This window comes from Bos indicus, chromosome 25, assembly GCF_029378745.1.
Source record: "Bos indicus isolate NIAB-ARS_2022 breed Sahiwal x Tharparkar chromosome 25, NIAB-ARS_B.indTharparkar_mat_pri_1.0, whole genome shotgun sequence".
Lineage (NCBI taxonomy): Eukaryota > Metazoa > Chordata > Mammalia > Artiodactyla > Bovidae > Bos > Bos indicus.
In genome coordinates, this window is record NC_091784.1 from 38,314,184 (window position 1) to 38,339,282 (window position 25,099).

The window sequence follows — 25,099 nt, forward strand, 5'->3', positions numbered from 1 at the left end:
CAACATCGAACGCTGGCGAGAATGTGGAGAAATAGGAACTCTCGCTCACTGCTGGTGGGAGCGCAAAATGGGGCAGTCCCTTTGGGGTACAGTTTGGCAGTTCTTTTCAACACTAAACATATCTCTGCCACATAATCCAGGAGTTGTGCTCTTTGGTATTTAACCAAAGGGGATGAAAACAGTCCACAACAAAAAATGATGAAAAAAAAGGATTTTCGAGACAGGACAAGGAAATCTTTAAACGTGAAATTCTCTTTGCCTGTTTGAGCCCCTTGCCCTCTCCCCTTTGGTGAGCATGGCGCATTTGCATTACATATTAACTAGATCCCCCTAGAAGATACAGGAATGCCTCCTTGCCAGAATAAAAGGCAATTTCCCCCTGGCGCCAGCAAGGTAACTCCTTAGGAGATAACATTCCTTCCCCAACCCTGTAAGGGGCCACAGGAACCCACTGCTGGCCTTGTGGGACAAGGACACTATCAATATGTTACTCCCCAAAACTTGCGTAACTGTGCCTTGACCTCTAAAAGGTGGAACGGGCCTTATAGCTTTCTGAAAGACTGTCTCCTGGGGTTATAATCCTCAGGTTGGCTCAAAATTGTCCATTTCTTGTGTTGATTAATTCTTTTGTTGGTAGATGTTTATTTGAAGTTTTATTCATAATTGCCAAAACTTGAGAAAGCAGCTCTAGTCCATCCAGACAGTGGAATATTATTCAGTACTAAAAGGAAATGAAAACCACTACAATATTGTAAAGTAATTAGCCTCCAATGAAAATAAATAAGTTAATTTAAAAAAATAAAAGGAAATGAATTGCCAAGTCATGAAAAGACAAGGAGGAGCCTTAACTGCATATTACTAAGTGAAGGAAGTCAATCTGAATAGGCGCATACTGTGTGATTCCAACCATATGACATTCTGAAAAAGACCAAACTATGGAGGTTGTTTAAAGATCAGTGATTGTCAGGAATTTGAAGGAAAGGATGAATAAGCAAAACAACTTTCGGGGCGGTGAGACGACTCTGTGTGATACTGTGTTCGTGGATACGTCAGGCCCTGCAGGATGCACGGCACTGGCAGTGAGCCGTCAGGCCAGCTGTGGACGTGCGGCGCTGCTGAGGCGTCGTGTGGCTGCCCTGACTGTCACAAAGACGGCACTCTGGTGAGGGATCCTGATGGTTGGGAAGGCTGTGCCCGTGGTCAGGGAGAAGGGGAAGGCTCCCTACTTCCCACTTAATTATGCTGTGAACCTAAAACTGCACTAAAAAATAAAGTCTGCTTTGAAACTACAATTCAGGGCGGTATATGTCAAAGGCAGGAAGCCCTTTAGAAGTTCAGAGAAAGGAGAAATCGCTGTTGGCCTAACAGGGAAAAAGTTAAGATTTGAGCTGTAACTGAAAGAATGAGTAGAACTGCAATGACTGAACGGTGTTTCCACGTGTGCAACCTTGGCTGAGTTTCTCCTCAGACCCTTAGGTTCTTCCTGGGGTTTGTGGAAGAGGTTGCATAGGTGAAGTGCTTGGGACAGAGTTGAGCAGGAGATAAGTAGAGCTCTCAACAGATACCGACCGAATACCTACTCTATGGGTTTAAAAAAAATTTTTTTATTGAAGTATAGTTGATTTACAGTGTTTCAGGTATATTGCAGAGTGATTCAGATTCTTTTACATTTAGGTTATTATAAGATACTGACTATATAGTTCTCCATATATGTAGTGCTGCTGCTGCTGAGTCGCTTCAGTCGTGTCCGACTCTGTGCGACCCCGTAGACGGCAGCCCACCAGGCTCCCCCGTCCCTGGGATTCTCCAGGCAAGAACACTGGAGTGGGCTGCCACTATTTATCTGTTATTTATCTGTACTATTTATCTGTTAACCCCAAATTCCAAATTAATCCCTCTCCCCGCTTTCCCTTTTGGAAACCATAAGTTTGTTTTCTACGTCTGTGAGTCTGTTTCTGTTTTATAAGTAAGTTCGTTTGTATCACTTTTTAAGATTCCACGTGTAAGTGATATCATATGATATTTGTCTGACTTCATTTAGTACGTTAATCTCTAGATCCATCATCCCTGTTGCTGCAGATGGCCTTATTTTTTATGGCTGAGTACTATTTCATTGTGCCTATATGTGTGTGTGTGTGTGTGTGTGTATAGGTATATATATAGGTACATTATATAAGTATATATAATATACAAAGGGCTTCTCTGGTGGCTCAGACAGTAAAGAATCTGTCCGCAATGCGGGAGACCTGGGTTTGATCCCTAGGTTGGGAAGATCCCCTGGGGAAGGGCATGGCAGCCCACTCCAGTAATCTTACCCGGAGAATCCTATGCACAGAGGAGTCTGGTGGGCTCCAGTCCATGGGTAGCAGAGTCGGACACGACTGAGTGACTAACACGTACACACGCAATATACATATGTATATATAATACACACACACACACCACATCTTTATCCATTGATCTGTTGTGGACATTTAGGTTGCTTCCATGTCTTGGCTATTGTAAATCATGCACAATTGTTGGACTCACACTCTAGCTCAAAAAAAAAAAGAGACCACATGCTTAACTATCACAGAAAGAGGTCAGCATGCAACAGGAAGAAAGGCCCAGTGGTAAAAATTGCTATGTTGTGGTCTGGGAACGGTTAAGTAAACCACACTTGGGTGATAAAGCTGGTTAAGTAGATCAAGAGAAATTTTATTTTGTGTTTTGAACTCCAAAGGGAGCAGTCTGTAGGCAGTGGAGATCCTTGAGGTATTATCAAAAAGGATTTTGATAATGTTTTAAGAATAATTTGAGTTTAAATCAACATAGGAAGCAGGGATTTCAGTTGTGACTCTTCCAATAATTTTGAAATCATTGTAGCAGTCTTTAGCTGGTGTGTTTAATGGGCAGGTCATTTGTCCATCTAAAATGGACTTGATCAACATTATAAAAGTAAACAAGTTTTTTTCTTTCCTTAGTTTAATATCATGACATTCCAACTTTGCTTCAGATGATTTAACTAATTTGTAAATAAATCATCAGTCTTAAACAGAGTCTTTTTGACACTGGTCTGGGGAAATGAACCCTATAGTCTTTCCTATAGAGATAAACTCCTTTCATCTTGTACTTTTTCATTTATCTACTCAATGGGGTTCTCTCTTTCTTTCTGTTCAGTAACACCTTTATTGAGGTAGAATTCACATATTATAAAATCCACTCATTTTTAGTGTACCATTCAGTGGTTTTTAGTATGTTCACAGAGCTATATAACCACCACCACAATTGCAGTATCACCTCCAAAATAAACCCTGTACCCCTTAGCTGTCATCCCTGCGTCCCCTCATTTCAACCTCCTTTGTAACCATTAATCTACTGAAAAAGAGAGCTGAAAACAATTCCTTTTAAAATAGCATCAAAAACAGAAAAATGAATATTTGAAAACCATAAAACATTGAAAGAAACTGAAGGCCTGAGTAAATGGAAAGACATCTATGCTTACGAACTGGAGGCATCTGCATGTGTAGCAGTTCAGTTCAGTCGCTCAGTCGTGTCCGGCTCTGCGACCCCATGGACTGCAGCACGCCAGGCTTCCCCGTAGCAAAGAGCCAATCAATGTCTCAGGAGGCTTTATTTGGGGAATTTACAGAGTTTGATCTTCAGATTCATATGGAAATGCAAGAGATCTAGAATAACCAAAACAATCTTAAAAAAACAAGAACAAAATTGGAGATTCACACTTCGCAATTTCAAAACTTACTATTAATACCAAGCCATGGTAGTTATTACAGACTGTCAAGGATAGAAGTGTATAAGGATAGAAGTATATAGATCAATGGAACAGAACTGAGAGTCAAGAATAAATCCTCATGTCTTCATTCAGTTGGTTTTCAGCGGTGATGTCGAGACAACTAGAAGGGGGAAAGAGAGGTCTTTCTGTCTCATGGTGCTGGTACAGATAAAAATACTCGGAGGCGAGGATGCAGAGAAATTGGAACTTTTACACATTGCTGTGGAAATGTAAAACTGGGCAGCCAGTTTGGAAGACAATTTGGCAGTTCCTCAAAATGTTAAACATAGACTTACCATATGATCCAGTAATTCCACTCCTAGGTGGGTACCTAAGAGAACTGAAAACATGTTTCTACGTAAAACCTTGTTACATGAATATTCATGCATCATGCACAGTAGCCCAGATGTGGGAACAACTGAAATGTCTATTTTCTGGTGAGTGGATTAAATGAAGTATGATATATTCATATAACTGAGTATTATTTGGCAACAAAAAGGAATAAAGTATTGACACTTGCTACAGAGTGAACAAACCTTGAAATCATTATGCTAAATGAAAGAAAGCAGTCATAAAAGGCCGCATACTGCATGACCTGTACATGAAGTGTCCACTGTAGGCGAGCATCAATACAAATACAAACAGAGACAGAAAGTAGATTAGTGGTTGCCAGAGGCTAGGACAGGGGCGAAGGGGTGTGTAACCACTAATGGTTCAAGGCTTCTTTGGGAGATTACGAAAATGTTGTGAAATTAAATGGTGGTGATGGTTGTACAACTCTGAATATATTAAAAACCACTGAAATGTATTCATACTTTAAAAGCATGAGTTTTATGGTTTGTCAATTATATCTCAGCAAGTTGTTATATTTTAAAATGTATGCTTAATGAGATACCACTGCTTTACAATTTTTTTTTTCATTTTCTAGTTAGAAGTAGGATCTAGCAGAGTTAGTTCCCTTTTTATTTAAGTCATATTTGTTTGCTTTTACAAAAATATGTGTTTCTCTAGAGTATTCTGGCTTCCTTATGTTTATGTCAACTTGTCACTGTAATTATACCTTTTGGAAACAGTATCAGGATGCGTGCAGTAGAGAGCTTGGGCTCTGGAGTCGGTCAGACGCAAGGGAGAAATCTACAGGTTCCATGGGCTTGGGCAAGGGATTGAATCTCACCTCGTCGTGGCCTCCTTATTTGTTGTGTTAAATAAGATATAATCTGTAAAGTGCTATTGATAGTGTTTGGCACAGAGTAAGCTCAATAAATATTAGCGATTGTTACTGTTAGTTTACAGTTAATCATTATTCGATCTCCCTCTCAATGTATCTGCTCTTACTCACACGAACTTATGTATGTGAGTATTTTTGTTAATTACATGCCTAAGGGTGGAATGGCTGGGCCACGATTTTTTTTTAAATTTAAAATGATCTTGTGAATTCCATATTGGCCACACAGACTGAAAAATTTTAATATGGTGACAAATAGTTTCATTCCTAACACTCAGTTGTCTTAATGAAGGAGCATAATCCAGTGAGCTCTGTGCATTTCATTCACAGATAAATCAAGTTCTTATCTCCATCACTGACTTGCCAAGGTCATCTTGAGCAAGTCGTTCAATATCCTTTTCTTCTATTTTTCTTGACTAAATTGAGCATAATAATTTCATTCCAACTAATGCTGTGATGTGAATAGTGATTAGCTCCACAATTATAGACGATTTTATGATAAAACTATGCCAAATAATACCTTCACTTCAGTGCTATAGAAAGTATTACTATAAAATGATATATAGGAAAGAAACGTTACGGGACTTTATTTGAAAAGATTGTGCGCTGTGGCTTTAGCCGTTTGTGGGGATATTTGCTAAAACTTTGGTCTTCCCGTGCAGTTTTCTATTGACTTTTCTACGCATCAAATTAATAAAGCCTCATATGTCAACTCAGTAACTGAAAGAAAACACAGACAGAACTTTCTCTGGCTATTACTACTTTTTCCTTGTCTATTTGTTTTAGGTCTGGACTGATTATGAGGTTGTAGGAGAGCTTGCTTAATTCTAGCTTTCTTCCCACAACATTCCTTCATTTCCCTTTTACCCTCAGCAGTTATGGCCTTGTTTAAAATGACTTGGCCCGCAGAGCAGTTTGCTTTTATCTTCATAGTTCTTCAGGAGTCAACTGGGTGGGGATGTTTGGTCTCACGGGAAGTTCTCCTCCTTGTTAACTCTGGATTATCTCCTGTCAATGGAGTTCATTCACTTTCCTTCTAAGGTGACAATCAAATATAATTTACTTAATGACAAGCTTTTGGGGGTTAAAATTCATTTCCTTCCTGACAAAGTTGAGTTTTATTTTACATCATATAACCTTAGGAAAATAGTCTAAACTTAGGAAGTCAATTTTAAGCAACCGTTTAAAAGGAAAAAAAAAAAAACTACCTGACTTGCCTTAAAAGTCAAACCCTCAGGCCTGAGAAGCACCCCAGGACAGGCACCTTTCTGGGTTGGTTTTGTTCAGTTCTTCATGGCATTCTGCGCTTGGAACAGGACTTGGCCTCGGGCGGGTCATCAGTGGGTGCTTGTTAAATGGATAAACAGATGCACTGCTCAGAGCAGCAGCCTTTACCTGGCTTTTGTTGGTCAAAACATGAGAGTAACTGTTTCATGGGATTGTGGTGTTGGATAAACCTGGCCAGGCTTGTCAGACACTTAGGGTAGTGCCTTACACCTCATAAGCATCCGATACATTTTAGCTGCTGTTATTAGGTCTGTGAAAGGGAATTAGATAGTATTTGGAACTTTTCACAAAACAATGACAAAGTTTCCAAACCTCCCACTGTGATTCCATTGATAGATTTCATCGAGTGTTTTTGGCAGAGGCACTGGTCAGATGGTTGCCGAGGAGACAGTCTGCTTTCCAGGGTGGTTTTTGGAAGCATCAGTAGCAAACTGCTCCTTAGTTCCTGGTTATAAAATCACTAGGAGCTTTTTAGGAGATGAGATTCTAGACATTGGGGCTGAAGTTTTGGAGTTTTATTTTTTTAAGTTTTGGAGTTTAGTAAATGTCACCATGTTATGGCTCTTGACTAAGGCCGCTTGAAAACAGAAAGAAACATGTAGGGAGACAACATTGATCCCAATAATTAATTGATCGATGAGGTGATTAATTTTGGAGTATAACTTTAATTATTTAGATAAAACATTCTCTAATGAAAACGTAAATTTTCCTCAGCTCTTCGCAAGGGAAAATGCTTCTACCTAGAAAATTCCCCTGATTCTTCTTGCTGTCTTAGTCCCAGTCGAACAAGGTTGAAAAACATCTCATTTACTTTATTTAAGACAGAAATATGATCTGGAGATAGAAATTATTCTAAGTGACAGAGACCTTTAATGAACTAATTTTCTTATCTTCCAAGGCAAAGGTGCATAGGCCTGTAATACTTGAGGGAGAAGAAAAGTCAAACCAACCATAGCTTTGGAAATTGCTTCCTGTGAGGCCTGTCTCTCTCCTCCACCCAGGAAGTCATCCTCCTGTAGGTTCTGTGGGAAAATCCAGGTGTCAAAGAAAGCAACGTTTTAAGATTAAAATGTAAAAATGTCTTAAAAATTTAAATTTTAAAAAATTGAAAAATGCTCCTCAGTTATAGATTTTCTTTGAATGTAATGGCTTCATTGGTCTATGGAAATCATCCCTTAAGCTGTAAAAAAAATAACTGTTCATGAAGGAGGGCTTTGTGCAAATATAGTGAAAGTCACTTAGATGTGTCCGACTCTTTGTGACCCTATGGACTATACAGTCCATGGAATTTTCCAGGCCAGAATACCGGAGTGGGTTGCCATTCCCTTCTCCAGGGGATCATCCCAACCCAGGGATTGAACCCAGGTCTCCCGCATTGCAGGCGGATTCTTTACCAGCTGAGCCACCAGGGAAGCCCAAGAGACAATCGGGGTTACTCTTCCAGTGTTCCGTGTTGTGCTTAGGTACTTAGTCGTGTCCGACTCTGTGGGACCCCGTGGGCTGTAGCCTGCCATGCTCCTCTGCCCATGGGGATTCTCTCGGCCAGAATACTGGAGTGGGTAGCCTGTCCTTTCTCCAGGGGAGCTTCCCAACCCAGGAATCGAACTGGGGTCTCCTGCGTTGCAGGTGGATTCTTTACAGCCTGAGCCCCCAGAGAAGCCCAAACATAATAAAAAGTCCCAAATGCCCTCTGGACTTTTTGTTGTTGTTTAGTTGCTAAATCATGTCTGACTCTTGTGTGACCCCTGGACTTTGTTACTTGTTTTTTTAACACGAACTATGTTTCTCCCTCACTGTCATCCAACCTCTGGCTTGGAACTGCAGGCAAACACTTTTATCCATAGTGCCAACCAGACGAGACTAATGAAACCTTAAGAAAGAGCATCAACTCCTTCTGAAGAACATGATCTTTCAGAGAGTGGGTGAATCACAAATAGTATTTTGGGGACCCTACGCGTCCGTCAGGGAGCTGGTAGAGAAGCTTGACTTACTAATTGAATGTTAGCAAAACACGTCTTTCCCGTGTAGTTTCAGAAGCTAAGTGAACATTATGTAGTTTGTTCTTTCTTTACCCCCCAAATTAGGAAACCGTGGCATATGATTAGGAAATTACTGGATTTAGACCTGATTTGTCCTCAGTAGAGGGCACCTCAGAGTTGAAGAGAACATGTGGTAATATACTCTGAAAAAAATCAGCTGCTTTTTCTTCAAAGAGTAATTGTATCTTTTGTTCATTGTTGTAGTTCCAAAATCTTACTTAAAATTGGTACATATCTTTACAATGAGTGGTAGATCCAGACAGAGTGGGATTTTAAGTGCAATAAGTTATCTCTTATCTCATAGACTGGACAAACAGAATTCTACCACAGGATCACAAAATTTTTCTACTAGGAGAGATCAAATGCCATTAACTAAACTAGATTAATAGTGACCGTAAATGATCTTTGCACAAAATCGAGGCAAAATTCTCTTTGTGCTGACGATATTGAAACCCTCGCTACTTTTTGAGGTAACCAAATTCCACTGGAATGAGCCTTAAATGAAAACATTGCTGGTCTTCCATGCTCGCAATGCTGGGGCCTGGGTTCAATCCCTGGTCAGCGAACAAGACCCTGCATGCCACAGCTAAGGACTGGCACAGCCAAGGAAATACATACATAATTTTTTTTAAATTACTTGTCTTGTGCAGAAGAACAAGGATTAATCTTTTTGTTACCAGAATTCTTCTAGTCAGAAGCAATCCAGCATCAGCACCTTGGAAAAACAAGGAAGTGGAAAGAAACAGTACATCACAGGCTCATGGGAAGAGCAGTGAAGAAGATGGTAGGTTGAGAATTATTATAAGACAAGTTATCACTTACCTATACCCAAATCACTATTAGAAAGTGCACCGAAAACCCATAAAAGAACAGATATCTTGATGATTTTTTTTAAAAGTACAATGAAAGGCACTCTCCCATTCATCATGATAACAAAACCCAAGACACATAAGAGTAACCCCTATTAGAAATGTGGAAAACTTTTGTGAGTAGATGAAAATGTTACTTAAAGGCATTTAAAGAAGAATTTAATAACTGGATATATATGCTGCTCTCAAGAATGGGAATACTTAATATTGTAAAGCAGTAAATTCCCCTCAAATTTATTTATGAATTTGTTGAAAACTTGCTCAAAGAAATTCTGAAGTTAAATGGGAAAAAAGGAAGTATGTGAGACCAGCCAGGAAAATCCTATTAAAAAACAAAGGATAACAATGAGATTTTGGAGGCATGCATTTCCTATTTACACATTTGCAAGTTTTCATTTTTTGTAAGTACTTAGTCCTTACTTTTAAATTAGAGAAACAAGAAATGAAGCACTAACCAGAGCTGTAATAAATTATGGTCCAGCCACAAAAAAGACTGAAGAGTTTGTGTGTGTGTGTGTGTGTGTCTGTGTGTGTATGTATCTCCGTTGAAAGGAAGGGTGTAAAGATTATACTGAAGAGGAAATGTAACTGTATGCCAATAAATCGGTAACTTAAGTGAAATAGACAAATTTCTAGAAAGACACCAACTACCAAGGCCGATTTGAGAAGTGAAAAATGTGACTAGACTTGTGAAGAGATTATGGATTAGGGACTGGAAACACTTTCTACAAAGAAAAGCCCTGGCCTGGCTGGCTCACAGCACACATGAAAAGGTTCCGTTATGCGCCATGACCAGGTGGCCTTCAGCTCAGAATGCAGGGTTGGTTTCACGCTGGAAGTCAATTCATGTAAAGCAGCATTATCAATAGGTGCAGGACAGATAGCAATCGGCCATCCCAGTAGGCACAGGAAAAGACGCAGACCGAGAGAACAGACCTGTGGGCACAGTGGGAAGGAGAGGGTGGGCCGCCTGGAGAGAGTGGCATGGAGACATACACGTTACCGTGTGTAAAACAGATGGCCAGTGGGGATTTGATGTGTGACTCAGGGAGCTCAGCCTAGAGGGGTGGGAGGGAGGTTCACCAGGGAGGGGACATATGTGTACCTGTGGCTGAATCATGTTGATGTATGGCAGAAACTAATACAATACTGTAAAGCAATTATCCTTCAATTAAAAAAGTAAAAAAAAAAATGTTAAGAAGCCAGTCATGAAATACCACATATTCTATGATTCCATTTATGTGAACTGTCCATTCTAGGCACATCCAGAGACATAAAGTAGATTAGTGGTGGCCGTGACTGGTGGGGTTTGCGGTTAATAATGAGTGACTGCTAATAGGTGCAGGATTTCTTTTATGCGATGATGAAAATGTTCTAAATTGATGTGCTGATGGTTATACAGCTCAGTGAGTATATTAAAAACCAATAAATTATACACTTCGCTTGGATGAACTGTATAGGAATTTTGTCTTGATAAAGTTGTTATATAAAATATTCTAAAAGTTTGCAGAACAGTATATTATGGATTTCCTGGAGTTGAAACAGTCGCTAAACCTACGACCTGTACATTGCCTTAGCAGTGATCTTGTGTGCTCAGTCACTCCAGTTGCGTCCGACTCTTTGCGACCCTGTGGACTGTAGCCTGACAGGTTCCTCTGTATGTTTTTGTCAAATAAGGTCACAGTGATACACTGTATTCTTAAAAATTGGGATGCTATGTATGCATAACACACTGGTGTATTTTCCCTTCATGTCATAGTTTAATCATGTAATGGATCTGGTGGCAAAATGTCTTACCAGCTGTACACGTAACTGTTGTTGTTGTTCCTTTGCTCAGCCGTGTCGACTCTTTGTGACCCCGAGGACTGCAGCACACCAGGCCTCCCTGTCCATCACCAATTCCCGGAGCTTGCTCAAACTCATGTGCATTGAGGCAGTGATGCCATCCAACCATCTCATCCTCTGTCGTCCCCTTCTTCTCTTGCCCTCAATCTTTCCCAGCATCAGGGTCTTTTCTAATGAGTTGGCTCTACGCATCAGGTGGCCAAAGTATTGGAGTTTCAACTTCAGCATCAGTCCCTCCAATGAATATTCAGGACTGATTTCCTTTAGGATTGACTGGTTTGATCTCCTTGCTGCCCAAGGGACTCTCAGGAGTCTTTTCCAGCACCACAGCTCAAAAGCATCAATTCTTTGGCTCTCTGCCTTCTTTATAGTCCAGCTCTCACATCCATACATGACTACTGGAAAAACCACAGCTTTGACTAGACAAAGCTACTTTGTCGGCAAAGTAATGTCTCTGCTTTTTAATATGCTGTCTGGGTTAGTCATAGCTTTTCCTCCAAGGAGCAAGTGTCTTTTAATTTCGTGGCTGCAGTCACCGTCTGCAGTGATTTTGGAGCCCAGAAAAATAAAGTCTGACACTGTTTCCACTGTTTCCCCATCTATTTCCCATGAAGTGATGGGACCGGATGCCATGATCTTTGTTTTTTGAATGTTGAGTTTTAAGCCAACTTTTTCACTTTCCTCTTTGACCTTCATCAAGAGGTTCTTTAGTCCTTCTTCACTTTCTGCCATAAGGGTGGTATCATCTGCATATCTGAGGTTATTGAGATTTCTCCTGGCAGTCTTGATTCTGGCTTGTGCTTCATCCAGCCCGGCATTTCGCATGATGTACTCTGCGTATAAGTTAAGTAAGCAGGGTGACAGTATGTATTATCACATATCAAGGAGTACCTTGATGTACTCCTTCCCAATTTGGAACTAGTCTGTTGTTCCCTGTCAGGTTCTAACTGTTGCTTCTTGATCTGCATACAGGTTTCTCAGGAGGCAGGTAAGGTGGTATAATATATTGTGTATTTTCCCTTCATATAATAGCTTTAATCATGGAATGGATCTAGTGACAAAATTTCTTACCCACCTCATTAATAAAATTGTAACAATGGCATTTATTGCGTTCTTTCTATATACCAACATTGTGCCACATTCTTAGCATGCATTTTATCATTTGTTTTTCACATTTGATGATGGCCCCGTATTTTCTGTCACTCTCCTGTTCTGTTCTCCAACATACCAGAGCTTACGTTCATAAAATTGTGTTATTTAGTCAAATATCAAAGATGCATGGCTCCTCTTAGGAGCAGGTGCTCTGAAGAGACAGACTGTAGGTCTTCATTTCAGCTGGTGTTAATGTGATCCTGGCAGTTTCAAGAACACATTGATAAATTCACCCATGTATGTTTAAGAAAAATTTTTAAGTTTAAACCATTTTGCATTTGTTACAGTTGATTTCTAACTGAAGGAGAAAACATTTCCTAGTTACTGTCAGTTTTTTGTTTAATGTAACACTTAATTTGAAATACAATCAATGGCAAAGATAATTTTGAGGTTCCCTCCCCCCGCCCCACTGCAAATATAGGCTAGCGCCTCAGCCAGTTTGGGCCTCTAGCAAAATCCCATCGGCTGGCGGCTTACACAGCAAACATTTATTTCCCATAGGAGGCTGGAAAAGCCTAAGATGAGGAGGGGGGAGATTTGGTTCTGGGCGAAGGCCCTCTTGCTGGCTTGTAGACGGCCACCTCGTGCATCTTCACATGGAGAGCCGAGTGAGGGCATGTGCTGTGGGCCCTTCTTTATAGAGGCACGGACCCCCCATCATGCCAGCCCCACCCCCGTGACCTCGGCTAACCCCAAGCACTTCCCAAGGGCACCACCTGTAGATACCTTCACATCAGGGCCTGGACCTTCAACATATGGATTTTGGGTGGGGTACAGTTCTGTCCATAGCGACTAACTATGGTGAAAATCTTGTCCATAAATGCTAACCCTTGCCTTTTCTGTTTGTTTGTTTTTAGTATTATGTGCCAAGAACCTTGCAAAGAAAGACTTCTTCAGTAAGTAAACACCCATTTTTGCTCTCTTACACTATTAATATTCTTCACGTATTTCTGAAATTTAAAACTTTTTCAAAAAACACTGGGTGTATTCTCCTAAAAGAAAAGACTAGAAACCCACGGTTTGACAAACTTCATTTCCCAGTTGACTACGTCACAGAGGCTGCTTAGCTCCCAGGCACAAAATTTATAACTCAAGCAGGAAAAGCTCTCTCTCGTTCCCTATTCTGGCCACACCCCATTTTCTCTGCCTTTCCATCCATTAATGTATCGCTTTCTGCTGAAGTGTTCTCAAATACAGATGAGACATTTTTCTATAAAGCGTCTGAGTTTCAGTAAAACTAATAGTCAAATTTGATAAATTCAATCACACTTGAAAAGTCTTGTAATGAAAGGAATTGTAAAAATAAAAATAATAAATGGAGAGTCATTTTCTTATGAAAGGAATCGCTTAAGGAGCTCACCTACTATAAAGTAGGTGCCCGCAGCAGGAAAATTTTCACACTCTTTCTGATCCTCACCAGAATGCTTCTTGGTTCCTAAGTGGTAGTATTCACACTCTCAGGTGAAGAAACTGAGAGGTTCATGGGCTTTATTCAAGGAGCTAAGAAGGTGCAGAGGGATGGATCCCATCCAGGTCTGTCTCTCAGACCCGGCCACCTCTTTGATCTTATAAACCTGTCTGATTCACACTCCAGCATTTAAGAACCTACCTAATGAAAATGTGGTGAATGCTGCATCCAGAGATAAAATAGACAAAGACCAGCAAACACAATGTCTAGGTGTTATTTTTTAGAAAGTACAAATACATTTATTTGTAGACACTGTTTCCTCCATTCAACTGGTAGTGATCTCCAGAAATGGAAATCCGAATTTAAGCCTGTTTTCAGAGTTTCATTTCTAGTGTCTAAAAAACTGAGGAGGTGTCATTCTGGGTGGGTTTTCTTAGAAAGCTTAATGGAAATAACTTACTTTGCTGATCGAAACTAACCTTAAATTTGAGAATGAAATATACCAGGATAGTTAGGTGATCTTGAAGCGCCCTTTACCTGCGGGACCATGTTCTGTGTTGCACTGGTAGATCTGTCATCTCATCCAGTGTGGCTGTCCCCTCTCCTCCAGGGCTCCCTGACCCTTTTGCAAAGATTGTTGTGGACGGATCTGGGCAGTGCCACTCAACGGACACGGTGAAGAACACACTGGACCCAAAGTGGAACCAGCACTACGATCTGTGAGTCGGATGCCCCACAAGGCACTCGGGAATGAGGGAGAGTAGGTGTCTAGCTTGTAAGAGAAGCATTTGTTTAAAAAAGGGATTACCAACTTCTTTCTGGTAACAAACATGGATGGCCAAAGACACAGTGCCTACTTTTAGAATTCATATACTTGGAAGTTCTTGCATTTGACGTTTTCATACATTTTTTTTATGGTTTGCTTCTGTAACTGTGATCTTCAAACATTGAGTCTCCTGGCCCTCCCTAACAGGAAAAAGGGGCTATGGTTCAGGTCCTCTATATGCTACTGTTTTTTGAGCAAAACCATGAGCATAGTTGTAAAACGCATTATTTGAAATGTATTATTATACATATTTATTATGTTGTTTTTGTTGTTCATTCACCAAGTCATGTCTGACTCTTTGGCGACTCCATGGATGTAGCCTGCCAGGCTCCTCTGTCCATGGGATTTCCTAGGCAACAATACTGGAGTGGGTTTCCTTCTCCACATATTATACAAATATCTTATACACACACACATATATATATGCTGATTTTAAAAATTTTGCTTAGATAGTAAAGAACTGCCTGCAATGTGGGAGACCCAGGTTTGATCCCTGGGTCAGGAACATTCTCTGGAGAAGGGAATGGCTACCCACTCCAGTATTCTTGCCTGAAGAATTCCATGGGCAGAGGAGTATGGCTGACTACAGTCCATGGGGTCACAAAAAGTCGGACACAACTGAGCAACTAACACACACACATTTTTTGCAAGAGCAAATAAAGTTTGGTATGAGTGAATGTATATGAGCCCACACACCATCCGACAACTTCTTATATCCATGTGGGGATTGCCCTTTGAAAACCACTATTTCATATTCACCTCTGTTTTCACATCCTTGCTAGGAAATTTTGTCAGGTAACGCTGAGTGAGTACTGCTTTCTTTTACTACCACACCACAGATCGTGCTGGTTTGAGGGGGTTTTTAGTAGCTGGATCCTGAAGCCCATTTTCAATTACACTGTGGCTCTGGAGGTGGTCTGGAAAGCGGTTGTCAGTCCAAGTCCTGGAAGCCCCCTCATGGCTGACCTGCCCTGAAAAGAAGGGGGTCTCCTGTCCGAGCTCTGCTCTTTCGTGTGCTTTGGGTGGATGGAGGGTTTGTAAGGAGTCCTTTGTTGCAGACTGGTTATTCTCTACAAAGCCTAATTGGTGGGAGCTTATGAATCCTGCCATTATCTTTGAAACTATTAAAATCTAGTAAATCCCTGTTATAAGATTATCATCAGCATGTAGTTATCTCCATGTGCTTCTCACATAATCAGCTGTAGCCCTTTTGCCACCCATTGAAGTTAGTGACAGATATTCATCGAGTGCCTGTACTTGTGGATCTAGAGCCAACATTATTTTCAGAGAATTCTTCTGGACTAACAAGTCTGTCAAATAGAATCTCGATGGGCCATTGTAATATAGAAATGCAATTAAAGATGAATTTGCACTTTGGTTTCAGATATGTTGGAAAAACGGATTCTATAACCATCAGCGTGTGGAACCACAAGAAGATTCACAAGAAGCAGGGAGCCGGCTTCCTGGGGTGTGTGCGGCTGCTGTCCAACGCCATCAGCAGATTAAAAGATACTGGCTGTAAGAACCCGACGCTTTTCTGCCTCTCAATGCACCGAGGAAGGCTTACGAGCCATCATTCTGTTTATTACCATTTTTGAATACAGAATTCCTGCCCTCCTCCCTAGTTAACATTCCCCAGGTTAAGTTTTGAATTGTTTGTTTGCAGACCAGCGTTTGGATCTGTGCAAACTAAACCCCTCAGATACTGATGCAGTTCGTGGCCAAATAGTGGGTAAGAACTTTCTCATCTCTAAAGAGATAACTTTTACAGAACTTAACATCCAGCTCTTCATCACTGAGAAAACACACAAAGCCACTGACCCATGGTGACGTACGTGAAGGACAAGCCACATTTGGGGGCCATCTCTCCAGTACTAAGAAGTTTCATCTTGTGTGGTTTTTGTTACTTTATCCGGTTCCCTTCATTTAGTTGTTCAAGGTGGAGTTAAAGTGACTGAGGTACACAGAGATGTAGGGTTGTAATTTTGGATGTAATTTGAGTCCTCACACTTGTCCCGTTACCCAAGCGCAGATGGTAAACACAGTGGCCACGCGTGCATGAGCTGAGACAGCTCCACGGGAAGGCCATTACGCATGTAGATGGCAGTGGGGTTTCTGAAGACTTCCGTGTCCTATGGTTTTACAGAAGATTGACTTAAAATGAAGAAATGAAACATGCTAACGTTACGAAGTGTTGACTAGACATATTCTGCTGGAAGTTAATTTGTCGGTTAAGCAGTTCCTCCTGTTATCCCACCCCATTCTTATTAGCATTTCAGAGTAACTCAGATATTGACCCTGCATTGCAGGGAATCCAAAAAAACCCCATAGTATTTCAGTAGCACACAGAATGACTTATGACCCCAAATCTTTTAGGTCTTGTCTTGTGTAGAACTTGTTGTTCAGTTGCTGAGTTGTGTCTGACTCTTTGCGATGTCAAGGACTACAGCACGCCAGGCTTCCTTGTCCTTCACTATCTTCCAGAGTTTGCTCAAACTCATGTCCATTAGGTCGGTGATGCCATCCAACCATCTCATCCTCTGTTGCCCCCTTCTCCTCTTGTCCTCAATCTTTCCCAGCATCAGAGTCTTTTCCAGTGAGTCGGCTATGTAGATCTGACCCAGGATAAATGAACAGTGAGAATCCATCCTGCAAACTCTCCTGATGACAGAGTTCTCACTCACTGCCTGTTTGTGATGTCTTCTCTTCTTTGTGGAGAGACATGCGGGGCAAAACCAGTACCTGGAAGCAACTTCATCCGTGTCTTTGTTGGTTGTACTGGGGATGGAGAGTAGATACACAGATGCGTCTAGACTGTGCAAATAGACAGTGCTCTCTGTGTCCTCATCCAGCATAAGTCAGAATCTTTAAAAAACAAGATAACTTGGAAAAAGTGAACATTGTGTTATTTTTATGGAGAGCGTGGCACACACAGCACCTCCTCCTGTTCCATGTTCACAAGGAGGGGTCCGAGTGGTGTGCAGTGGTGTGGAGCCACTGCGTGAAATGTCTCATACTTGAAAGCACAGGCATGTGTCATGTGAGTGCAGAGACAGACACCTCACTTTAAAAATAATATCGTGTATAAATTATACATTTGTAGTGGCTCACTATATTGCAGTTGTATAAAATATCCCTGGATTTTAATGCAAGATGTCCTTTTCTTTTCAGTCAGTTTACAGACACGAGACAGGATCGGCACTGGCGGCTCTGTGGTGGACTGCAGAGGCCTGCTGGAGAGCGAAGGGTGCGTACCCCCAGGCTGCTGGCGCTCGCGCTGCGGGAGAGCACCCCGCACACCTTTTCACTGCGTTGAATATCTGAGGTGCAGGGAGGGACTTGGGGATACAACTACGATCCAGTTTCCTTGTCTGTAAAGGAAGCTGTCAAGACTAGTAGGGTCATGCCCCAAAGACTCAGGGTCCAGTTTACAGAGGTTCCCACTGGCCTGAGAGCGTTGGTCAAGAATGATAACTGCAACACATCAAACCAGTCCGTGGAGTTCATGACGATACAGAAAGAAAGAAGTTATAAAAAACCAAACCCCCCAAACCATCAAGAGCTCTCGCTGGTCACTATCATGATTTTTCGATCCCCAATGAATTAACTCTTAATGCCATTAATAGTTGTTGACACCATCAGGAAAGAGAACCTGACGTGAACATAGATCTTGGAGGTTCCAGGGATGGGAATGGGCTGCCCAGCCCCAGGGGACTATAACAAATCCCATCCAGAAGTGGGGCTCCCTGTAGAGTATAGCAGACCTAAGCCAGTGTCCAGCAAATACACTGCAAGGAGAATAAGGGAATAAAAAGGAAGGAAGAGAACCCATAAATTTAATCAACAGGATTTAAGAGGCCCACCTACTAGATGCCGTGTATGGATCTTTTTGGATCCTGATTAATGCGATAGTGGACTGGCGAAATTTGAATACTGACTGGCATTATGATGACCCATTTTGGGGATCATGCTAATGGTAAAAGGCCCATCTTTCAGAGATATGTGCCGAAATATCTAAGGATGAGATGGTAAAATGTGGGGATTGTTTTCTGAATAATCCAGTGGAGGGGGGAGAGCTGGCCGCGTGGCCAGGGATGGTGTCGGAGGTGGGTGAGGAGTCCAGGGCGTTCACCGAGCTGGTCCTTCCCTTTGTGTTTCTCGGGAATTTTCCAGCGTAAAACGTTTTTCAAAAGTACTTGCTTAAAAGGGAAAATAGCCTTTAAGGTAAATTGTCTTCCCAGTTGTTTAGGGGATGAGGATTTATGTTAAAAGTCACTTTTAAAGTCATTGCAATATTTGATGTAACCAGGAGTTCTATTATAAAATGACAAGGCAAATGGAATGTTTGATTCCAAGTCAAGAAAATTGAAATCTCCTTTTCTGAACTTCTTATAGTTCAAGGTTGGTGTTTTCCGACCATTCAGCTATCCCCAAGTTTGAAATCCTACCTTGGCCTCAGTGGCACTTAACATGTGGCTTCCTTAGGCCATTGATTCCTTGTGAACAAGTTTGGCTTCCCAGTGAAAAAGGACAGGACGAATTTGATGAAACTAAGTCCGGGGGACATTCTGTATTGTCTAAGAGAAGCAGAATAGACGGGTGTGAGAGCGTGGCGTGAACTGGGGTGCGTCCCTGTCTTTGGCGGGTGTTGTCACGTGAGCTGTATCCTCCCCCTTCCAGAACCGTGTATGAAGACTCCGGGCCTGGAAGGCCCCTCAGCTGCTTCATGGAGGAGCCAGCCCCGTACACGGATGGCCCCGGGGCCGCTGCTGGCGGGGGCAACTGCAGGTTTGTGGAATCCCCGAGTCAAGACCAAAGACTTCAGGCCCAGCGACTGCGAAACCCTGAGGTGCGAGGGTCGCTCCAGACGCCACAGAACCGACCTCACGGCCACCAGTCCCCGGAGCTGCCCGAAGGCTACGGTGAGGGCGCGCACCCGCCATTCCAAGTGCGGTTGGCCACGTGTCCCTCTCCGGTTTCAGACCTTTTCTGGTAACACGTACCTGCCAGAGCCGCTGATGTTTGCAGAGCTCTGCCCCATGGCGGTTGTGTCAGTGTGATGGTGGACAAATCCTGCTCCTCCTTAATGTATCCGCCCTTGCTCCAAGCTTCTAGGACAGCAATTGTGTGAAGAATGTAGGCAAACAAATGTCAAAGAGAGCCAAGAGGAGCAGGGCGGGGGTCTGGATGAGGCTCTTTGCAGCGCCCTGGGATTTGAACGTGGGAAGGACGGCCTTGGGTAGGAGTGATAAGATGTACTACTATCAGGAAACGTAAAACAGAATCTTTTGACAACCACGGAGGAAGCGCCTAAATGAAGGAGGACTCACGTAGATCCATGTTGGAGGATCCACATAGATGGGGCAGATGAGACCGGAAGTATGAGTTGTTGCAGGGGACGGGGTGGAGGCAGGATGAGTCCCAAGGTGGCAGGTCGAGGGGTGTGGCCGCCTCTCCAGGTGGGAACAGGAGAAGTAAGATCTGTCCACACGCTGACCCCAGCAAGCCAGGCCCGAGTTCACTCCTGCCCTTCACACCCTCTCTCGGTCCTTTGAGAGACTGTGGGAAGGAAGTGGGGCCTCCGAGCTCACAGGCCTGACCCCTTGGACCGAGTGTCACTGACCATGTCCCCACTGTGTCGTGCAGAGCAGAGAACCACGGTACAGGGCCAGGTGTACTTCCTGCACACGCAGACGGGAGTCAGCACGTGGCACGACCCCAGGATACCCAGGTAGGTTTCCTGAGTGGCTCACTGGCAAGGCTGCGTTCCAGCAGTGCCTGGACCCCCTGGCTGCGGGTGATACAGCCCTTAGGGTATGGAGATGTAGGCTTAGAGGGTGGGCTGTCTGAGGTCCTGACTCAGACTCTCGGGACGGGGGCGGGGTGGGGGCTGTAGTCCCAGCTCTGCTCCCCCCTCCCCCAGCTGGTCAGCAGCTGCTGTGGCACAATTGGGTCCTTTAGACTAAAGTTTAGAGAGCGATCCTGGGTCTTGAAATCAGGTTCCATAACTGGAAAAGACCCTCACCCTTAGATGAAATCAAATGCACTTCCTCGAAAAACCTTCAAGATGTGGTTGCTCTCATTTTAAACTAAAAGTATTGCTGAATAAAATGATCTGATATCTGACCTGATGCTTTAAATAATTGGAGTGGGGGAGTGAATGGGGAGCCCTGGAAGCAGGTTGGTGATGGGCTGGTAATGGTTGAAGCTGGTTATTCACTATGGTCTCTCTTTTTTTATATGCTTAAAATTCTCCGTAATAAAAAGTGAAACAGGAAACACAAAGGCTCTGTCACCCTTTCTCTCTTCTACTTTACCATCCCTATTGCCTCAGTCCCTGGGGGACCACTCCTGGGGGAGATGGAGCTTTTCTATACGAATTCCTTCTACAAGGCCATACATCTGAGCCCAGGTCAGAGAGATCCCTGCCCCTCCCCTACCTGTAATGGAGTTAAGTTTCTTTTTTCTCTTTGTTCTGCTTTTTTTTTTTTTTTTCTTAGAAAATTTTTTTTGGTTTCAGAATAGCATTACTACTTAATAACATTTTAGTAATGCTCATTTCCTTTTTATTCATAATTTGTTTCATCTGAGAACAAGCTTCTTGCCTTTGATTTTCCAAATCTATGTTGAACTTACAATTCAGTGTCTATAATTAGAATGGAAGTATTACCTGCAAATGAATGAACTATCTCCTTGGTACTCTCGGGAAGGAAGGTCAGGCTTTTGTGCTCATTAGAAAAGCATCTTGGTCAGTAATGCTTGCTCCCAGGTGACTGTGGATTGGGTTGAAATAATTAATCACGAGGTTAGACTTAGAGCTACTTGCTTATTAACAAAAGTGACTCAAAACTGAGACGGCCTCATCCTGGCGCAGCTCTCTAAAATGGAAAGATTTCCAGTGCATGTTCCTATACTCGTCTGCTGGAGAAAACGTGTTTTCTGGGAGCTTTCCCACGGAGAGACCCTTCTGACCTTGAGCATCTCGTTAACTTGTGAACCCAGAGAGGCCTTCTGGCAGCATTCAGGTCCCCCCCACTATTGGGCTGGCCAAAAGCTCGATCGAGGTTCTGCATTGCATCTCCTGGATGCAATGTTTCGGTCCTCTTTGGTGGGAGGAATGGTCTCCCAGGCAGACCGTGCCCTGTCACGACCGCAGGCTCTGAGCGTTGCCGTTTTATCCTGGGGTTTTGCTGCCGCCTGCACCAGAGGCCGGGCCTCGGCGGGTGTTTGGTGTAAGCAGCACCTTGGTTGGCCTGCGTAGCCCCTGGATAAGGGGGCGCCCCTGCTTTTCTCACTGAAGTTTTGGTCTCAGGCCTCCACGCTCAGATGGACAAACCGCTGTGTGTCTTCCTTTCTGGTAGAGACCTTAACAGCGTGAACTGCGATGAACTTGGACCACTGCCGCCCGGTTGGGAAGTCCGCAGCACGGTTTCCGGGAGGATATATTTTGTAGATCATAATAACCGAACAACCCAGTTTACAGACCCACGGTTACACCACATCATGACGTAAGACTCTTACCGGCTCTTTGCTGGCCTCTTTACCGTTACAGTGCCATGTTTTCTACCGATATTTCCCTTCATCTGTCGACTGCATTGTTGGTTAGCAGAGAATAAGCGTGAGCAAAATATGATAATTACTGAGTGGACAGTCATGTGTTTTAAACTCTCAAGCCAGCTGGGTGCAGTCCTGAAGGCCTGTGTCACAGCCAGCCTGTAACTGAGTTGCAGCCTAAATCAAACCCCCAAACTGGCGCAGCTTCATTCTCGGAGCTTCCACACGCATATCTGATAAGACGGGTGGTCTCAGAGTGGGAAGCAGCAGAGTGAGGTTTTCCTTGGGGTCTGCTCACCACTGCAGGGAAGGGCTGGTCCAGAGCGCCATTTGGCTTCCCAGACTGTCATTCCCGGGGCACTTGGGTCTGGGGATAACCTTGGATCCCACACTCCACGTCCCAGGATAAGGGATTTGTGTCCTCAGACATGAGAGCCCGGGGGTGCTTGTCACTGAGAGCTGACCTAAGTCAGCAAAACTGGAGCAGAGCAGGTAGCTGGTCCTGGGCCTCCTCTGTCCCTGGACTTGCGCCTCCAGTGAGGAGATGGAGGCCCCCGGGTGAGAGGAGGAGGAGCGGCGCCCGCCACATTCCCTCGTTTGCCTTGTGCGCGTCACCGCCTCCACTGCCGTCTGCTTTCAGTGTTCCGGTCACCTCCGTGTGATTCTCGGCCCCGAGGCCCCGCTGAGCGCGCGTCGGCACTAGTTGCCGATGAGTGCTAGAAGTTTCTGTGTTTATCATGGCAGTGATGATGTATGAGAGGCGGAGATGGGGGTCTCCTCTGTTATATCCTGGACACCTGTTGGGTTGGCCAGGAAGTTCATTTGGGGTTTCCGGTAACATCTGATGAAAAGGCTGTTCTGAGGGTGGCCACCCCGGTTTTCACGAATCTGCATACAGAGTTGTGTCACCGGGGAAGCACTCTTGACCGGAAGTGGGTGTCCTGACCTCTCTTCTTGGTCCCTTGGTATGTGTTGGGGGGACACTGCTGGCTGTTGCCCTTGGGGTGACCTCAGCGCTTCTGTTCTCCTCAAGTCACCAGTGCCAACTGAAGGAGCCCAGCCAGCCACCACCGCCACCCAGCGAGGGCTCCGTGGAGGACGAGGAGCTGCCCGCCCAGAGGTACGAGAGAGATCTGGTCCAGAAACTGAAGGTCCTCAGACACGAGCTCTCCTTGCAGCAGCCCCAGGCTGGCCACTGCCGCATCGAGGTGTCCAGAGAGGAGATATTTGAGGTATGGGGTTTGGGGCAGCTGGCCGTCTGGTGGACTCTTTCCCCCCTCAGTGGACAGTGAGTTCTGCTTCCTCTCTGGTGTGTTGGGGGTGAAATGTAGGGGTTTATCAGGGCTGAAGCCCCAGGCAAGAGAGGGATCAGTATTTCCTCCTGTGGTCTAGGTTTAAAAATCGATGACTTCTGAGTGAAGATCTAGCGATCTGTACAGAACCAGTACAAAGTGGTACTATAAATCCCGCACCTGCGTTGTACGGATGGTATTTCCTGCCATTGGCATGGCATCCTCAGAACCAAGCATCCCCGTGCGGGGCCTGGCCCACCACCTCCCTGTATGGCACTGTCTCCCTGGAGGAGCCAGTGGCCTCCCTCTCCCTACTGGCTCTGGGTGGCGTGCTGCCCTCTGTCCAGCTGCCCTGTGGCATCGGGCTCCCCAAATAGGGGACCTCTGGCAGGCAGGGCCCTTTTCTCGGGACCACCATCGTTGGTAGAGTCTCAGCCATGTATGGGTCTCTGCGGAAGCCTTGCTGAGGCGCAGGCTCTCCCAGCCCACAGCAGCCGGGGGGCCGCTCAGCGCCTTCCCCAAAGTGCCCGGGGCCGCACAACTGGAGCCGCTCAAATGCCCGGTTTTGCCCACTGAACGTCTTAAACAGCTGTCAGAACGGGGAAGCTGAATTGTGGACACGCTGCTGCCAGATCTTTTCAACATCCTCTCGCCTCTTGGGGATGGTCGCTTTTGAATCCCGTTAAATTTAAAGCAAGAAAACGTTCTTAAGTGCCTTTTCACTGAAAATACCCACAGACACTGAGCTGGTTCCACTCCAGAGGCTGACTCTGAGGCCCTGTTAGGCTGACCACATGTTTCCTGTGTCTGATGAGCTGCTTTATGTTCCACTGAAAGCCTCCTTGGCTTTTTGATTCAGTGGGAAAATGTGATTTTTGACTTCAGATGTAAAACCAGGCTCAGGATTCTTTTACTATTTCGCTCTTATTATTTTACTCTCTTATGAGGTCTTCATTTGGCTAAAGCATATAAACTTATAGGACACACTGGAATTCATTTGTGTGGAGAAAATCAACCCTAGAGAGGACGTTTAATCCTTAAGTTGTGATTGTGCTGAGGGTACATGTGTGTATCCTTGGGTACAGTGTCAGCTGCCGTGAGCTTTGTTGTTTCTGAGGGAGTGATGGTGGGAGAAAGGTGAAGGAGGAGCAGTGAGCCAGAGCCCAAAGTACCATCCTGACAGGAACCAGACAGGACTCAGATTGCAGTTCTTAAAAATAACCTCGGATCTTATTTATAGTCAGGCTCCATTATAAATAACCTTTCATCATGTTATAACTTTAAAAATAAGACAAGTTCTTCTCTCTGAAACTGTAATTTTGATGTGCAGGAGTCTTATCGCCAGATAATGAAGATGCGACCAAAAGACTTGAAAAAGCGACTCATGGTGAAATTCCGAGGAGAAGAAGGCTTGGACTATGGAGGGGTGGCGAGGTGAGAGGCTCGTGTGTCCCCGCTTCTGCATGGATGTCGGCGCACCTGTGAGCATATGTTTGCTGAGCGGCCCTCTGCCCCTTCCTGGTGCTGATCTTGGGGCAGTCAGAACTCAGGTCTTGCCATCAGAGCATTCTTAGGAAAAGAATTCCTAAAAGCGTGTGCTTGCTAGCATCTCGCCATGACCCATCGAGACCCAGCTCTTGACCCAAACATCGCTTCACTTCTTACAAAGTTTGAATTAAACTTTTAACCTTACTCCCTTCTCCATCTGGCCTGGGAAGACAGTACACTCCCTGAACTTCTAGTTCAGGAACTTCTGAACCGGAAGTTAATGTGGGGACAGCCTGGCTTTTGTCCTAAGAGGACCTTCAGGGCTGGGAGGAAGGCTTGTGC

The 25,099-nt window shown here is 44.0% G+C and overlaps 1 protein-coding gene and 1 long non-coding RNA gene across 4 annotated transcripts in view; both read left to right on the forward strand.

Moving 5' to 3' along the window:
- The window catches only part of LOC139179767 (uncharacterized), a 64,805-nt gene extending 51,759 nt beyond the window's left edge, over positions 1–13,046 (forward strand). The window contains exon 2 of the long non-coding RNA XR_011564126.1: positions 1–13,046. This exon is cut by the window's left edge and continues 35,874 nt beyond it. This is a non-coding gene — a long non-coding RNA (uncharacterized lncRNA).
- SMURF1 (SMAD specific E3 ubiquitin protein ligase 1) overlaps positions 1–25,099 on the forward strand; it is a 91,446-nt gene that overhangs the window by 52,851 nt on the left and 13,496 nt on the right. For 2 of the 3 annotated variants that reach the window (XM_019987957.2, XM_019987958.2), the window contains exons 2-11: positions 13,047–13,085; positions 14,208–14,316; positions 15,808–15,941; positions 16,090–16,155; positions 17,595–17,670; positions 19,104–19,345; positions 20,070–20,154; positions 21,785–21,931; positions 23,011–23,209; positions 24,600–24,703. In XM_019987957.2, coding sequence (XP_019843516.2) covers positions 13,047–13,085; positions 14,208–14,316; positions 15,808–15,941; positions 16,090–16,155; positions 17,595–17,670; positions 19,104–19,345; positions 20,070–20,154; positions 21,785–21,931; positions 23,011–23,209; positions 24,600–24,703 — 1,201 coding nt within the window. Of the gene's footprint in view, positions 1–13,046; positions 13,086–14,207; positions 14,317–15,807; positions 15,942–16,089; positions 16,156–17,594; positions 17,671–19,103; positions 19,346–20,069; positions 20,155–20,757; positions 20,836–21,784; positions 21,932–23,010; positions 23,210–24,599; positions 24,704–25,099 lie in introns of all 3 variants that reach the window. The other variant, XM_019987960.2, reaches the window with a different exon arrangement.